At 55.8% G+C, this 17,184-nt stretch overlaps 3 protein-coding genes across 3 annotated transcripts in view; 1 reads left to right on the top strand and 2 right to left on the bottom strand.

The window, feature by feature from the left end:
- Positions 1–213: 213 nt before the first annotated feature.
- On the bottom strand, positions 214–2,819 carry LOC129354322 (protein NipSnap homolog 3B-like). Its single transcript, XM_055023823.1, has 6 exons — positions 2,692–2,819; positions 1,433–1,640; positions 1,178–1,339; positions 720–869; positions 550–636; positions 214–478 (listed from the first exon to the last, which is right to left on the bottom strand). The coding sequence occupies exons 1-6, from the start codon at positions 2,770–2,772 to the stop codon at positions 402–404; spliced, it is 765 nt and encodes a 254-aa protein (XP_054879798.1). The 5' UTR covers positions 2,773–2,819; the 3' UTR covers positions 214–401.
- Positions 2,820–3,121: 302 nt separating this feature from the next.
- Positions 3,122–7,358, top strand: LOC129354320 (nitric oxide-associated protein 1-like). Its single transcript, XM_055023822.1, is given in 10 exon segments — positions 3,122–3,347; positions 3,949–4,602; positions 4,605–4,886; positions 4,962–5,126; positions 5,200–5,304; positions 5,392–5,483; positions 6,114–6,245; positions 6,322–6,438; positions 6,514–6,631; positions 6,701–7,358. Coding segments are annotated over 10 exon segments (2,040 nt in total). The 5' UTR covers positions 3,122–3,175; the 3' UTR covers positions 6,904–7,358.
- A 14-nt stretch (positions 7,359–7,372) lies between these two features.
- LOC129354319 (arf-GAP with Rho-GAP domain, ANK repeat and PH domain-containing protein 3-like) overlaps positions 7,373–17,184 on the bottom strand; it is a 23,759-nt gene continuing 13,947 nt past the window's right edge. The window contains 26 exon segments of the mRNA XM_055023821.1: positions 7,373–7,786; positions 7,789–8,008; positions 8,721–8,759; positions 8,882–9,019; positions 9,083–9,146; positions 9,212–9,247; positions 9,654–9,736; positions 9,808–9,863; positions 9,866–9,943; positions 10,010–10,135; positions 10,636–10,753; positions 10,819–10,893; positions 11,697–11,765; positions 11,845–11,992; positions 12,086–12,128; positions 12,131–12,190; positions 13,261–13,473; positions 13,542–13,705; positions 13,793–13,856; positions 14,657–14,855; positions 14,977–15,079; positions 15,179–15,335; positions 15,435–15,539; positions 16,117–16,237; positions 16,390–16,572; positions 16,656–16,741. Coding sequence (XP_054879796.1) covers positions 7,470–7,786; positions 7,789–8,008; positions 8,721–8,759; positions 8,882–9,019; positions 9,083–9,146; positions 9,212–9,247; positions 9,654–9,736; positions 9,808–9,863; positions 9,866–9,943; positions 10,010–10,135; positions 10,636–10,753; positions 10,819–10,893; positions 11,697–11,765; positions 11,845–11,992; positions 12,086–12,128; positions 12,131–12,190; positions 13,261–13,473; positions 13,542–13,705; positions 13,793–13,856; positions 14,657–14,855; positions 14,977–15,079; positions 15,179–15,335; positions 15,435–15,539; positions 16,117–16,237; positions 16,390–16,572; positions 16,656–16,741 — 3,065 coding nt within the window. The 3' untranslated portion in view covers positions 7,373–7,469.

Genomic DNA, 17,184 nt, shown 5'->3' with positions numbered 1-17,184 from the left:
CAGTTTCCATTTCATCATGTAAAGTTTCTGAAAATGGTTCATCCGACTCATTTTTGGACAATAATTAGCTGAAAAGGTTGAAAGATGGCCGACATCCTGAAACTGAAGTGGCTGATGGGAAACATGGAAACTTAAAATTCTGTTAAAGATGTGGATTTTAAACATTTCAGATTCTGTATAAATGAATGATGGAGCTGCATCGTCATAGAAACGTCGCGCTGTAAAGAAGTTTATTGCAGAAAATATTTCTGACAGTCAGTTTGTTGTTGAGCAGCATTTGGATCAGAACCTCAGCAGAACTTTGGGGTCAGAGTGGCCGGCTGCTGTGATTGGTCCGTCCGGGTAAGGAGGCGGAGCCTGAATGAGAAGCGTGGATGTGTCACCATGGAGACGGCAGGAAGTTACTTCATGGGGGAGAAAGGACACGGGGACATGAGCTGGTTTCTCTGAGCGTCCAGGTGGGCCACGCTGTTCCTGACTGAGAGACGGCAGGTAGCAGTTAGCCAGCGCTCACCGGAGTGATGTCACAGAGCGGGGGCGGAGCCTTACCTGCTGCAACCACTCTGGGGTCAGTGTGAGCCTTGTGTCGACATTCGGCTCGATGGTCGGCGCTCTCGAACCACCAGAGGGCTTGAACTAGGACACCAGAAGATCCGGTTAGAGACGCGATGCGAGAACATCCGGATGAACTGACATCTAGTCGGGTTCGGTTCTGGTACCTCGGTTCAGCAGTCCGAACTCGCTGTGGAACGCCCCCAGCAGCTTCCCGTATCCCGGAGCGTCATGAGCCGACATGGCCGCCTGGAAGGCGCCGCCCCAAACCGCCGGGCCCCCAGGACGCATCTGGAAGGTCGCCAACTCGAACACACCTGGAACACGGAACCACCGTCAGAACCCAGCGGAACCACCGTCAGAACCCAGCGGAACCACCGTCAGAACCCAGCGGAACATCATCCTCATGTACCTGCTGCTAAACTTACTGTTTAGCCACCATCGTCTGTGACTATGCTAAGTAGCCTTAGCCTTCACAACATGCTATGACAGCTGCAGCGTAGCGAGGGACGAGCAGCGCCACACCGAGTGTGATGACGGCACTAACACCCTCCTCCTGGCTCTGATTGGTTGTTGAGAGCCAGTGACCCGGTCAGGCCCAGGGGGGGCAGTGGGCGGGGCCTACCTCCCTGCTGGGGGGGGCTCTTCAGGCGGCTCCAGGGCACCAGGTAGGAAACCTCGTTGTCCTGCGCCGTCAGCAGCGGTAAGGCCTTGGAGATGTACTCTGAGATCCAGGAGGGGTCCTGAGCCAGGGCTGCCCGCACAGCTGCCCGCTGGGAGTAACTGTCTGAGAGGAGGCGGGGTTAGACCCAAACATCTGGAACCAGAACCACCACTTTTTCCAGCAATCTAAAAAAAGTCCAACAGGAAGTGTCCTCACCATATTGCCATATATGGAAGACCTTGTTGAGGCCGCCGTACTCCACGGTCCAGTAGCCAATCAGCTGGGAGTGGGCGGTGCGCAGGTGGATCTTCTCATTGGTCAGCTTGAGGAAGGCCAAGTTCTGGTCTGGACGGATGCTGTAGGTTCTGAACTCGTAGAAAGTTCTCTGGTCCTGCTGGGGTCCGGTGGCCAGGGGGGCGCTGGGCTGCAGAGAGGGGCCGAGAGGACAGAGGTCTCACTCCCACAAGAAACCCACGGCATCTGAAATAACTGGAAACCGACTAAACCACATATTAAATCTGAAAATGAACCTTTTGGTTCAACTGAATTATGTAAAAAATAAACTAAACTGAAGTTCATATTTCGTTGCTCAGCCTACTGGGGCGAAACAAAACGCGCCAGATGTTCAAGGTCAGGTGAGAACAGTCCAGTGTTTTCATCTGTAGTTGGTTTGGGTCATTTTCTGTTCGATGACCTTTGACCTGAGACCCCAGGCAGCACATTTCTCTCCAAATTACCTCAATAGTCTGGAGGTTTCATCGTTCAACACACCCTGATGGAGCAGAGCAGTCCCACAGCATGACCCAGCCTCCTCCATGTGTCCCAGTGGGAACAGAACCATCATGGCGCTGATGACGTCACCAAAATATCACGTTTTGTCTCGTCTGACTAGAAGTCAACCTCCCTGAAGCTACTGAAGATACTTTGGTTGAAAAGGAAAATTCCATAACATAAAAAGGTTTAGAAGAACAGAGGAAGCTACAGAATCTGTTAAACAAAAGATCAAATACAAGCTGAGAGTGAAAATCCTTCCTGAATGTGAAAATATATCACAGATATCAAAGGAAAATCAAAACTGGAATATAGGAAATAGCGCCCCCTTCACTTCCGGAGTGCAACGGCCCCATTTCCATATGAGGCATGAGACTGACACACACACACACACACACACACACACACATTTTCTCTGTTTACAGAACAGCTGAAGGCCATGAGGCGTTCAGGGTCCGCCCCCTCGACTCCAAAGGTTCCGAGATGGTTCTGACCTTTTTTCTCGGTCAGCCATTGACACAAACAACCCAACCGAACCGAACGCCTGCAGATTTTGCTTCCGGTTATCTGTTTCTGCAGACAACTTGTCACTCATGAAGGTTCTAGGGCAGAAAACCTGCGAGTTCGTTTGGTTGTTGTTCTGTTGGTTCTGGACCGAGCTGTGGTTCCGGAGTGTGAGGTCCAGATGATGGCGGTGAACTCACCTGAGCAGCAGCAGCTGCTGCAGCAGCAGTTGTTCTGAACAGTGCGGCTGAAGGCCTGCAAGCACCAAACAGCTTCAACATTTTGACGGTGCAGAGAACTTTAGCACAGATCCTCTAAATGCAAGACGTCCCACTCTGAAGGCGGAGCCTCTTCATCTGTAGCGATCCTATGAAAACAGGAGGACTCACTCTGTTTGTTTAATCTGCAGTTTGCCGTAGATCATCTACGCAAGATGTCTCACTCCAAAAGAAAAAAACTGTGTTAATTCCATCATTATTTATTTAGTCAAATGAGACATTTAAATGATCTGATAGACAAGAAGATCTGCGCATGCGCCTTCTGGTTTATGACCAATCCTTGTTTATTAAAATCTACCGATAGGTGGCGGTAAGGTGAACAGAATTTCACCAAAAATAAACAAGTGACGCTTGTGACGTCACATCCGTTGAGGAAGTGAAGCAGCACGGGGACGGTGAGGTGAGCATGCTGAAGCTGCTGCAGGTGAGTTTCCGCCGCCAGGTGTGGAGGAGCGTCTGCTCCGCGGCGGCAGGTGAGGCCGCGGCGCGCGGAGCCGCGGCGGCCCACCGGGCCGAAGGCCGGACCTGCACCGTGGATCCGAACCTGGACGAACAGTTCGTGTTCCTGGACTGTGCAGGTGAGCAGCTACAGAACCTCCTGCTCTGCTGCTGGTTCCGGTACCGGAGCTGGTGCTGTTCTGACCCGGTGCGTGGTTCCGGTGCTGAGATGTTCTGCAGAACCTTCTGGACTCGGCTTCAGAACTGTTTAGCATTAGCATGACCCGAACCAGGATGTGTTTCCGGTTTTGTTGGTTCTGGTTCTTTTGGACCTCTCATTGGGTTTCATCTCCAGAACTGTTCTGCCTCAGGTCAAGGATCTCGGCTCGGTTCTGGTTCCTATGATCCATAAACAATCAGGAGCCTCCTAACCCGGAACTAGAACCCGTCTGGTCCAGAAGGTTCTGGTTCCGTCAGGAGACTCAGCCAGAAATATTATAGGCTGGTTTTTAGACTTTGACTAGGCCAGATTCATGGTCAGAACATGTTGTTTCTTCGCTGAATAATTTGTTGGCACATCAGGAAGTTCTGATGTGCCAGAACCGGCCGTTTGGACCTTGAGACAGAGCCGGCCTGCGCTGTGATCATCTGACCTCCTGGGACGTGTCTGATTGGTCGGAATCAGGTTCTGCTGCCGGTTCTGTTGGGTTTCCTGACTCTACTTGTTCTCTCCTGTTTCAGGACTGGAGGAGGAGCCTGACGAGGAGCAGCAGCTTCGCGTCGCCTCAAGTTCTGGTTCTGGGTCTGGTTCTGACCGGCGGGACCGGACCCGCCTGAGGGCGCTGGAGCGCCAGCTGCAGGTGCTGAGGGGCGGAGCCTCGCAGGGGGCGGGTCTAGACTCCTTCATGGAGTTCCATGATGAGGACTTCCCGCTGGACGAGCGCCTCATAAAGTCCCAGAAGAAGAAGAAGAGGAAAGGGGCGGAGCCTAAGGGCGAGCACCGCGTGTGTGGGACAGCGGACGCAGGCGTTGCGGTGAGCGACACCAGCTGCTCCGGCTGCGGCGCCCTGCTGCACTGCGCAGCCGCCGACCTGCCCGGCTTCCTGCCCAGCGAGAAGTTCAAGGCCCTGACGGCGGCGGGAAAACTGGGCGGAGCCACCTGCCAGCGCTGCCACCTGCTCACCCACCACCACAAGGCGCTGCACCTGCAGCTGAGCCGGGACCAGTACCGGGACGTGGTGCGGCGGGTCCGAACCCGGAAGGCGCTGGTGCTGCTGGTGGCGGATCTGCTGGACCTGCCCGGCTCTCTGGTTCTGGACCTGCCGGACCTGGTGGGCACCAACAAGCAGGTGGTGGTTCTGGGCAACAAGGTGGACCTGCTGCCTGCCGACGCGCCAACTACCTGCAGCGCCTGAAGCGGCGCCTGGCACAGTGCTGCCGGGACGCCGGGTTCGGGCCGCAGGTGGCCGACCTCCACCTGATCAGCGCCAAGACGGGCTTCGGGTTGGAGGCGCTGGTCTCCGCCCTGCAGCGCTCCTGGAGCTACAAGGGCGACGTCTTCCTGGTGGGCGGAGCCAACGCCGGCAAGTCCACGCTGTTCAACGCGCTGCTGGAGTCCGACTACTGCCGGTCCGCGGCCGCCGGCGCCCTGCGCAGGGCCACCATCTCCCCCTGGCCCGGTACGTAACCAGAACCAGAACCGCGGCCGCCGCTGCGCCAGGCTGACCCGCTGTGTCTCCCCGCGATGCGTTCAGGGACCACTCTGGAGCTCCTGAAGTTCCCCATCACCAACCCGACTCCTTACCGCATGTTCCGGCGCCAGAACCGCCTGAAGGAGGCGCTGCAGCAGACGGAGGCGGAGCTACCGGCCGACGAGCTGCGGCGGCTGCAGAGGCTCGGTCGCCATGGATACCTAGTGGGTGAGGAGGGGGCGGAGCCAGGTGTCGAGGGGCGGAGCCAGGTGGGTCTCTGATCACCTGCTTGCCTGTCCAGGTCGGGTCGGTCAGACGTTCCGGTCCGGCGGATCCAGAACCGATGAGATCCAGTTTGATCCGGACAGCCTAGCGTTTGGCGAAGACGGAGGTTCACAGAAGGAAGGTGGGTTCTGATCGGGTTCTGATCGGGTTCTGATCGGGTTCTGATCGTTTTCCATCTGCAGGTTCTAACCCGGTTCTTCTCCTCCAGCTGCCGTCGGGTCACATGACGAGCCGAACGCCAACGATCTGAAAGACGTTCACTGGCTGCACGACACGCCGGGAATCCTGAGAGAGAGAGACGTGAGCCGCTCTTCCTCGCTCCTCTTCATCGCTCCTCTTCCTCGCTCCTCTTCATCCTTCCTCTTCCTCGCTCCTCTTCATCGCTCTTCTTCCTCGCTCCTCTTCATCCTTCCTCTTCCTCGCTCCTCTTCATCACTCCTCTTCCTCGCTCCTCTTCATCCTTCCTCTTCATCGCTCCTCTTCCTCGCTCCTCTTCATCCTTCCTCTTCATCGCTCCTCTTCCTCGCTCCTCTTCATCCTTCCTCTTCCTCGCTCCTCTTCATCGCTCCTCTTCATCACTCCTCTTCCTCGCTCCTCTTCATCCTTCCTCTTCCTCGCTCCTCTTCATCACTCCTCTTCCTCGCTCCTCTTCATCGCTCCTCTTCATCGCTCCTCTTTGTCTCAAATAACTTTAAAATGTTTTTTTCGTCCAGTAAACTAAAATATTTGATCTTAAAAAAACAATTCCAGGAAATGTGGAGTTTTAGGATAATTATTGTAAAAATGATAATAAATGTAAAAACGTTTAAATTATTTGTCTAATTGATTGGAAAACATTTTTTACATATCTTAAAAGTGAAATCTTTGAATCTTTTATTCACAATGTTTTTCTGAATCCACTTCCTGTTCCTGCTCTCTGGACTTCCTCAGATCCTCCATCTGCTGCAGGACCAGGAGGTCCGGTCGGTGGTTCCGACCCGGGCCATCGTTCCCCGGACTTTTGTCCTGAAAGCCGGAATGACTCTGTTTGTCGGAGCGCTGGCCCGGATCGACTTCCTGCAGGTAGGGAGGGGCCGACGGAGGGTGAATGAGCTGATTGGTTGACGCCGGACGCCTGAGTAATGGCTGCCGTCTGCAGGGCAGGAAGTCCTGCTGGTTTTCTGTTCTGGCCTCCAGTCTGGTCCCAGTTCACGTCACCGGTCTGGATAAAGCCGCCAGCGTCTACGAGCGACACGCTGGCCACGCCCTGCTGGGGGTGAGTCACGTGACCTCATTGTGACCTCGGCCGTCACGGCGCCATGTGTCATGTCTGCCTCCGTGCTGCGTTCAGGTGCCTGCAGGCGGGTCGGAGAGGATGCGGCGCTTTCCTGCGTTGGTTCCTCAGGACTTCAGCCTGGAGGGTCGAGGTTACCTGGAGGCCGCCGCCGACATCACGCTGTCGTCAGCAGGTAAGCCCCGCCCCCCCGCCGGGCCGGCTCCGATCCCCTCACTCAGACCGCCTGTTGTCTGTCTGTCAGGTTGGGTCGCCGTGACGGCGTTGTCCGGGGAGCGGGTGGAGCTGCGGGTTCACGGCCCGGAGGCGGCCGGCTTCGGCCTGCGGACGCCGCCGCTGCTGCCTCACGTCGCCTCGCTGAAAGGAGAGCGGCTCCGAAAGTCGGCCGCCTACAAACCGCCGAGGGCCGGCGGCCAGATCCACGGCCTGAAGCCCAGCAGGACCTGAGGCCGACGCACCTGGACAGGGGGGGCGGGGCCGGGGCTGGGCCCGCCTTCCCTGTCACCGTGGTGACGGAGGCTGATGAGACTGAACAAAGACGGACTGACGGGAATTTTACCGCTGCTGATACCGGAGCGGGTCAGCGGTTCTGATACCGGAGCGGGTCAGCGGTTCTGATCCCTACGTGTGTTTAGTAAAATGAGTCGGAATCAGACAGAGTGAGGTCTTTACTGTTCACAGCTTCATACAGGCCCGGTTCTGATGGACCCGGATCATGTGACCCAGTAACCTGGGTCGAGACATCAGAATCAGAACTAGCAGCCCAAACAAACCAACGTTTCTGCTGTTTTTATTAAGTTACAAACTGCAGCAACTTGGAGCCGTTCAGCCGTTCTACCAGAACCCACCCGACCCAGAAAATCCAAACAGAACCCATAACAGTCAAACATCTGATGTTTGTCCCATCCCCATAATGACGTCATGCTGCCAGCCTGGTTCTGGTGGGTCTGTTTGAGCAGAACCAGACCAGGTGGTTCTGATGGCCCCGGGTCCTCTGAAGGTTCTGACCTTCCTCAGACGTCATACAGCTTCTCCTCTTCTTCGCTCCTCCTAATGAAGGCGGATGACAGCTCCTGCAGCAGCAGCTCCTGGGACGCCGTGCAGACTCCGAGCCGCATGCCGCCCTCTGCTGGCGGGCCGGGGGAACTGCAGTCTGCGCCGCCCTCTGCTGGCGGGCCGGGGGAACTGCAGTCTGCGCCGCCCTCTGCTGGCGGGCCGGGGGAACTGCAGTCTGCGCCGCCCTCTGCTGGCGGGTAGGGGGAACTGCAGGCCGCCCCGCTGCTGCCGCTCCGCTCCAGGGTTTCCAGGGAGCCGCAGACGGAGCGGACCCTTGGGGGGGGGGCACGTGGTCCAGATGTCCACTCTCTGACAGAACCAGCCGGGTCTGCCGGTCCGGAACCTCCTGGGTCTCTGCGACGCGACTGGACCGGAAGCTGGTCTCCAGAGACTTCAGCACCTGCAGGCCAAAGTCCCCCACCTCCTCGTAGAGCGGTTCCGGAAGGTCCGGAGACTCGGCCCGCTCCTCGAACGAGTCCTGCTGGATCTTCATGGGCTGGACACAGACAGAACCAAACCCCACCAAAGTTAACGGTACCGAACCCTCCAGCAGTTCTGCACAGCTTCATCACCGGGGTTTGTTCTGAATTCAAACATCTTTAAATATTATAATAACTGTTCAACTGTTTCAAAATGTCAACTGTTAAAATTGTGCTTCAGTTTAAAATTTTTAAAGAATCAAATTATATATAAACTTTTTTGTGATTAAGATAAAAAAAATACATAAATTTTAATTAAACTGAAAAATGCTTAAAGTGAAGATTTCTGTAACAATAAAATACTGTCTTTCGAAATTACTGAGATTAAATTTGGAGTTGGAATTACTTTAACTTATTTTTATTAAAACCGAGTTTAAACTGGTTTTAGTAAAACTGAAAATGTTCTGAACGAATGGATCACTTCCAGTTCTACTCTCACGCTTCATGTCTCAGACCGGCAGAGAACCGGTTCGGACCGGCAGAGAACCGGTTCGGACCGGCAGAGAGAGACGGTTCGGACCGGCAGAGAGAGACGGTTCGGACCGGCAGAGAGAGACGGTTCGGACCGGCAGAGAACCGGTTCGGACCGGCAGAGAAACCGGTTCGGACCGGCAGAGAACCGGTTCGGACCGGCAGAGAACGGTTCGGACCGGCAGAGAGAGACGGTTCGGACCGGCAGAGAAACCGGTTCGGACCGGCAGAAAGAGACGGTTCGGACTGAAAACGTACGAAGTACATGGACAGGGTCCGTCGGTCGTGAAGCTTCCTCTGCGGGAGAAAAGAAAAAACAGAACCTCAGACCTGACCAGGAGTTTTGGTCCTGTTCTGACCGGTCCCGCTTCTGACCGGTCCCGGTTCTGACCGGTCCCGGTTCTGACCCGGCCTCTCACCAGTGTCTGATTGGCCGACAGCATGCTGCTGTTGCTCTCGTCTCCTCGGATCGGAACCAGCGGCATGGTGCCAAACTTCTGCTTGGAGATGTCAGAGGAGGAGTGGCGCCGCAGAACCGGCGGGCCCGGATCGTCGTTCTGGAAGAGAATCGGAACCTGGTGTGAGCGGCTCTGGTGCCGGTTCCGGTTCTGCAGAATTACCTGAGCCCGGAGGAAGCTGGTGACCCAGTCCCACAGCTCGGCCTCACTGCTGCAGCACAGGAACCTAGAGAGAGGGATAAACCGGGTCAGAACAGAACCGGGTCAGGACTAAGTTCTGGTGATACTTACAGCTGGTGCTTGTCTGACATCACTGTGAAGCCCCATCTGCAGAGACACACGTTACCATGGAGACACTCTGCTGCAGCTTGCTGTTACCGGATCAGAACCAGAACCCAGGCCAGGTCTCTGATCCCGGCTCAGCGTCCGCTTTAGCAGAACCAGGTCTGGTTCCTCCAAATCTGAGCGGATCATTGGTTCTGACCGCAATGAGGTCATTATTCTGAGGGCCAATTAGAATCGGTTCTGGAACCAGTTTGGTTCTGATCCATTTGAACAAAACTGAACTGGACTGGTCTGAACAGTTGGCTTTGGACCAGAGGGGTTCTGTTTCAGACTCTGGTTCTGCTCCGGGTTCTGGTTCTGCTCCGGGTTCTGGTTCTGCTCCGGGTTCTGGTTCTGCTCCGGGTACTGGTTCTGCTCCGGGTTCTGGTTCTGCTCCGGGTTCTGGTACCTGCTGGGAGCTTTCAGCTTGCGGCGGATCCCGATGTAGATCCTCATGGTCTTCAGGGGCCACTCCTTCTCTGGCTTGATGCTCTGCAGGGAGACACAGAGTGGATCAGAACCGGGCCAAAGTGGGTCAGAACCAGGCCGGGGGTTCTGCCTACCCTCCGGTCTTTGAGCAGCAGCAGCTTGTGGTCCCGGATCTGGAAGGTTCTCTCTGGAAGCGGTTCCCCTGCAGCAGCTTGGGAGGCTCCTCCCTGCAGCGCAGCAGCCCCACCTTCATGACATCACACCTGTAGGCTGGGGGGTAAGGGGGGGGGCGGTGAGGTAATGACAGACAGACAGGGGATCAGGTGCATCACCTACAGGTCAGGATGTTCAGGCCTTCTCCTATAGGAACCCTCTTCACTAGCAGGTGGGCGGAGCTTGGGTCGGCCATCTTGCATTGCAGCGCCTGTTCCAGAACTTTCTCCTTGGGATGCAGCGGACGCTCTGCAGGACGAGAAGAACCCGCTTCATGATGTCACAACCAGGTTCTTTGGATTTACTCATGACATCCCTACGATGTTCTACTGTGGCCTCCGTCCAGCAGGGGGCGTTGCTGGTCATGCTGAAGCAGAAACAGACAGAAACACGACCCACGTTTGGAGGCCTTCGTCCTCGACACGGACGTCGCGGGTTCGATCCTGCCCTTCACTCAACAGACTCCTGAAGCTTCTGCTCATAAGCTGCTGACGGGCTGCGAAGGCGGGAGTAACGCACTTAATGGAGAACTGGAAGAATTTGTGTTTCTCTCTCCACCGCTTTGTGTTTATTCAGTCAGTATTTAATCCATCAAATGATCATGTTAACATTTGGTAACTTTAAAATGGCAGCCAGGTCATGATTGTTATCTTCATTTATTAAACGTCTGTTGGAAAGAAAGTGGCCATATTTTTAGCAAAAGGCTAAAACTGGACCGACCGGTGGTGGAACCGGAACCGCTCTCTCACCCAGCTGTCCGTCCTCGATGGCCTCGAAGGTCATCCAGACGTCCCTCTCTCCAGCCGGGACGTTCCTCATGTACAGAACCTGATTGGTCAGCTCCTCCGCACACATGGTGGGCGACACCTGCAGGGTCAAAGGTCATAGCCTCATATCTGAGGGCGCTGAAGAGGGCGGAGGGGTGGAGCTACCTTCAGAGTGACGCAGCAGTCGGGGATCTTCATCTCCAGGTAGACTTCGATGATGAGGTCGCCCGCCTGAGAGAGCTACAGACAGAACTGGATCAGAACTGGCCCAGCAGAACCCACACATCCAGATACCAAACTTTTGGTTTTCCAACATTTAATCTGTGGAAAATCTGGACATTTTTTTCCACCAATGTGACCCTGTGACGTCACCACGACCAGAGCGGCCATCTTGTTGGACATCCATGTTGTAAGTTCAACGCATCACATCAAATGGGCAGCAGCGCCTCAGAGGAAGAGCTGCTGTAGCTGCTGCTGCAGCTGCTGTAGCTGCTGCTGCAGCTGCTGTAGCTGCTGCTGCAGCTGCTGTAGCTGCTGCTGCAGCTGCTGTAGCTGCTGCTGCAGCTGCTGTAGCTGCTGCTGCAGCTGCTGTAGCTGCTGCTGCAGCTGCTGTAGCTGCTGCTGCAGCTGCTGTAGCTGCTGCTGCAGCTGCTGTAGCTGCTGCTGCAGCTGCTGTAGCTGCTGCTGCAGCTGCTGTAGCTGCTGCTGCTGTAGCTGCTGCTGCAGCTGCTGTAGCTGCTGCTGCAGCTGCTGTAGCTGCTGCTGCAGCTGCTGTAGCTGCTGCTGCAGCTGCTGTAGCTGCTGCTGCAGCTGCTGTAGCTGCTGCTGCAGCTGCTGTAGCTGCTGCTGCAGCTGCTGTAGCTGCTGCTGCAGCTGCTGTAGCTGCTGCTGCAGCTGCTGTAGCTGCTGCTGCAGCTGCTGTAGCTGCATTCCCTTTTCATTGGTCTGCATGTGTGTGTGTGTGTGTGTGTGTGTGTGTGTGTGTGTGTGTGTGTGTGTGTGTGTGTGTGTGTGTGTGTGTGTGTGTGTGTGTGTGTGCTGACCTGAGTGTCCTTCCAGCTGGTGATGAGGCTGATTTCCAGTTCAATCTGAGTCTGATGATCTTCGTCAATCTGAAACAGAACCACAGGTCAGCCGGTTCTCCTCCGGTTCTCCTCCGGTTCTCCTCCGGTTCTCCTGCGGGTCGATCACCTCGAACACGTCCAGGTAGTTGTCTATCAGATCCTCCACGATCTTCACCTCGTGCTCGCCCTTCCCGTCGGTCTGGAACAAACTGGGAGCGAACAGCAGCGACAGGTTCTTGGTGCACATCTGGTTCAGGTCGGCGCACTTCTGGACCCTGATGAAGAGGAGCCGGGTCAGAACCTGCGAGCCGGGTCCGAACCGGAGCCGGGTCCCTGCTGCTGCTGCAGATGATGATGAAGAGCCCGACCTGTAAAGATGGCTGATGAGCGCGGCCATGGTGGTCCGGTTGACCGAGGAAGGCTCCGGATCATCTCCTTGTACCGGTCCAACCGGGAACGCTTCTGAGGAAGTTCTGACGAAAACAGGATCGTCATCAGGATTCACTGCTCCAAGCGGTCAGTTTCCATGGTACCAACTTCATTAAAGTTGAAGCTAACCCAGAATCCTCTAGCACGCTAGCTTCATATTTAGCTAGTTAGCTAGCTTCATATTTAGCTAGTTAGCTAGCTTCATATTTAGCTAGTTAGCTAGCTTCATATTTAGCTAGTTAGCTAGCTTCATATTTAGCTAGTTAGCTAGCTTCATATTTAGCTAGTTAGCTAGCTTCATATTTAGCTAGTTAGCTAGCTTCATATTTAGCTAGTTAGCTAGCTTCATATTTAGCTAGTTAGCTAGCTTCATATTTAGCTAGTTAGCTAGCTTCATATTTAGCTAGTTAGCTAGTGTAAAAGAGAGCAAAGTGTATATTTGTCTGTATGAATTTTTCCCCAAATAATGAAGGTTGCGTCTGTTTCTGGTAGGATTTTTGAGTGATGTCACGGTTTAGAGCCACCTAGTGGTGTGATGCCGAACTGCATGCGACGGGTCCTTCAGGCGCTCTCGCGGCTTCCCTCACCAGAATTCTGCGGAGTGCTGATGGAGGTCGGTGCGAGAGAGGCAGCTCTTCATTACTTTTTTTTACTTGGGGTCATATTTTTCTAGTTCAATACCTGACAAAATATTCTAAATACATTTAACATCTACAAATGTAATTTATAAAGTTTTGTCATGGTCGGGTTGGTAAAATCTGACCCTATGGGTGGGAGCTGCGTCAGTTGGTGTTCCTGGCTGAATATTCAGTCATGACGCTAACTGTGTCTTTTTGTTTTTTATCATTCTAGAGAACGTTACACTAGCTAAATATTTAACTCGGATCTAAACATTTAATTGGCAACTTGTTTGGAAATGAGACATTTAGCTAGCTAGCTAAATATTTAACTTGCTATTTGAATATTTATACTGAAACTGTGACGTGTAGAAATGAATAAATCACATGACTTTGACAATGGAACCCTGTTTGTTTTCAGGTGATAGTCATAGCCCAGATTGTTGCTGTTGACAGTCGGCGCCCCCTAGAGGAGAGTCCTGTCGCTGCGGACTCACTGGCTGCCTCCTGCCACAGCGGGTGCAGCTCGGCCATGAAGATCGGGTCGTCGATCTCTCTGAAGAACCTCTTCAGAACGTCCGTCACGTCTTCGATGAAGTGGTCGCCGATCCGCAGCTTGACGTTCCGCGCGTCTTTCCGGAACTCGTCCATCAGAAGCCGGATCCTGGATTTGGCTCCGTTCTTCCTATAGATCCCTTCATGGCCCAGACCTGCGGGGAACCAGAACCGTGAGCCCAGAGGTTCTGCAGCCGGCCGGGTCCAGAGCGGTTCTGCTCACCGTACTGCGTGATGAAGGCGATGCAGCTGTCCACGATGATGGGAATGTCGTTGCGGCTCATCTGCTGCTCCCGCAGCGCGTTCCCGTTCCCGCCTGCCGCCCGCCGGATGTCCAAGAGCCACAGCGAGAAGTCGGACCGACCCACACCCTGCAGGTGTAGAGTCCTGACCAGAACACAACTGGAGATGAACCGGACAGAACCTGAACAGAACCGGTGAGACGCGGTGGAGCCGGGTCGCTCCTCGGCTCACCTTCCCTTCTCCACCAGAACCAGGACGTCTTTCTTCTCCTGATTTTCACTCTCGGAGGCGATACCTAGAACACAAACACAGACAGGCCACTGAAACCACCAGAACCTGGTCCAGAACCTGGACCGGGACCTGGACCTGGACCTGGAGCTGGACCGGGACCTGGACCTGGACCTGGACCTGGAGCTGGACCTGGACCTGGACCGGGACCTGGACCGGGACCTGGACCTGGACCTGGACCGGGACATGGACCTGGACCTGGAGCTGGACCTGGACCTGGACCTGGACCGGGACCTGGACCGGGACCTGGAGCTGGACCTGGAGCTGGACCGGGACCAGGACCTGGACCGGGACCGGAACCTGGACCGGGACCGGAACCTGGACCGGGACCTGGACCTGGACCGGGACCGGACCGGAACCTGGACCGGGACCTGGACCTGGACCGGGACCGGGACCTGGACCTGGACATGGACCTGGACCGGGACCAGGACCTGGACGGGACCTGGAGCTGGACCGGGACCAGGACCTGGACCGGGACCTGGACCGGGACCTGGAGCTGGACCGGGACCAGGACCTGGACCTGGACCGGGACGGAACCTGGACCTGGAGCTGGACCGGGACCAGGACCTGGACCGGGACCGGAACCTGGACCGGGACCGGGACCGGAACCTGGACCGGGACCTGGACCTGGACCTGGACCTGGACCTGGACCGGGACCGGGACCTGGACCGGGACCGGAACCTGGACCTGGACCTGGACCTGGACCGGGACCTGGACCGGGACCTGAACCTGGACCTGGACCGAGACCTGGACCTGGACATGGACCTGGACTGGGACATGGACCGGGACCGGAACCTGGACACTGACTCAGTTCCTGCAGCCGGTTCAGGTTGACGATGTCTTCGGCCGCGCCGTCGGTCCGGGGACAGACGAATAGGTTGGACTTCTGCAGGACGAAGTAGGCCTCTTTCCACTGCTGCGGGTCCAACATGGCCCGGTACCGCAGCAGCCCGACCCGCTCAAACTCCCTGGTCAGCAGGCAGTGACAGCTGAGCGGCGTGGCAGCCTGCCGGACCACAGTGGAACAGAATCGACTCATTCTCCTGGTTTTACTCTGATCAGAAATGTTTGTTCTGGTTTCTGCGAATCCCAACAGAACCAAATCCAAGACGTGAGGCGGGTCGGACCTGTCCGATGGCTTTGGTCCAGCTGTGCAGCTCGTCGGCCGTCTCTAACCCGAACAGCAACAGCTTCTCCGACGCCACGTACAACTCAAAGGTGTAGCGGAACCTGCAGGACGGACCGGGTAGAACCGTCGGGATCGGACCAAGCGGAACCGTTGTGTTCAGACGGAGCCCTGCAGGGGGCGGCGTGGAGCTGAGCACCGACCTGTCGATGAAGCCATTGTTGTTGCTGGCGGAATCGGGTCGGCCGACTCCGAGACACACAATGTCCTTCAGGTCAATCTGCAGGCACGGGTCGGCCGAGTGCTCCGACTCGTACAGAACCAGGGACCGGTCCACGGAGCACCAGAACTTCTGGAAGTCTGAAAGGAGAACAGATTGGGTTTGTTGCCACAGCAGGAGGCGGACCGGTTCGGTCCGGACCGGTCGCTCGGCGGTTCGTTCTTCAGCAGTTGTCCGACCTTCCCGGGTTTTCCTGGACAGCGTCCCCCTGCCGGGCGAAGACGCCTTGTAGAGGAAGCCGGAGTGAAGGACGGGCTGCATGATCTCGTCGTACACGCCGGGATCTGCAACCAGAGCCAGACGGCCGTTCAGTCACTTCCTGTTCTGTCGTCCCGACCCGTCCGGACCCGTCAGGACCCGTCAGGACCACGCTGCCTCTCCGTGACGCTCCCTGCTGCAGCCAGGGGGCGCCCTGCGGTCTCTTAAACTCAGCGTGTCTGACCAAGTCCTTCAGGAGGATCACGTCAGTCTGGCTAAACCACACATACTGAGCAGCTAGTGCCGCCGCCGCGTCGCCGCAGCAACAAGTCTGTAACCTCAGGTAACCGCTGGTTACCACCAGGAACCGCTAGCGCCTGTCTGTAACCATTAGCAACGATCGTTGTGAACGGTTTGTCAGTAACATCATTAATTCGTACTTAGTAACTGGTAATAAACGTCTGTTGGTAGTTAGTTAATAACCAGCAGGAAGCTGGTCAGTAACATCAGTAACTGTTTATCTGTTGAGGCTAAAAGGTTTTATTTGCATCCAGTCACTGATTCTTAACATCTTCTGTAATCAGTTTTAATTGCAGTCTCCAGAACCGATTGTACCAAGCGGTTCTGGTCGGACTGGGCTCACGGCACCGGGAGGCGCCTCACCTGCAGGGCTCGGCCGCCGCCGCTGGAGGTCGTCCGGGTCGCCGGTGAGCCGGGCCGCCTCCGAGAAAATCTGAGTGACGGTTTTCAGGAGCGTCTGCTCAGAGACGGCGGAGCAGAGGACCTGCGGGACACACGGAGAACGAGGCGTTCGCTGCCGTGGGACAAAGCGCTGCCGGCCGAGCGGGTCACAAACCCACAAACATGTTGCAGCTCGTCAGCCTGATAAAGAAGCAGCCTCCCTGGAGGTGTGACAGGGAAACCCTCCAATCTGACCTTCAGCAGCTCCTCCTGTCCGCCGAACGCCGGGTGGGCCCGGCGGAACCGGCCCTCTCGGTACTTCTGGGTAATGAAATCTCGCCGCTGCTCCGGCGACGCGTCACAGTCCACCTCCTCAGACGCAGGGAGGCGCGCCGCCCAGAAGTCATTGGCCCGATCGTTGCCCAGCATGATGAACAGCTGACACACACACACACACACAGTCAGAACTTCCTCCAGCGGGTCAGAACCTGCAACCCGCTGGACGGATGTTGGAGGCTCACCTGAACGATCTCGTTGCTCCAGACGCTGGTGTCCAGTTTCAGACTCTGAACCTTAGAGACCATCGTCCCCAGACTCCTATGCTGCCCTGCACACACACACACACACGGATACACACACACACACACACGGACACACACACACACGGATACACACACACACACGGATACACACACACACACGGATACACACACACACACACGGATACACACACACACACGGATACACACACACGGATACACACACACACACGGATACACACGGATACACACACACACACGGATACACACACACACACGGATACACACACACGGATACACACACACACACACGGATACACACACACACGGACACACACACACGGATACACACACACACACGGATACACACACACACACACGGACACACACACAGGATCACACACACACGGACACACACACACGGATACACACACACACGGATACACACACACGGATACACACACACACACGGATACACACACACACACACACGGATACACACACACACACG

This window comes from Poeciliopsis prolifica, unplaced genomic scaffold (genome assembly GCF_027474105.1).
Source record: "Poeciliopsis prolifica strain line A6 unplaced genomic scaffold, Auburn_PproV2 SCAFFOLD108, whole genome shotgun sequence".
NCBI classification, from domain to species: Eukaryota; Metazoa; Chordata; class Actinopteri; order Cyprinodontiformes; family Poeciliidae; genus Poeciliopsis; species Poeciliopsis prolifica.
The sequence above is the reverse complement of the archived record's forward strand: the minus strand, read 5'-3'. Positions and strand labels throughout refer to the sequence as shown.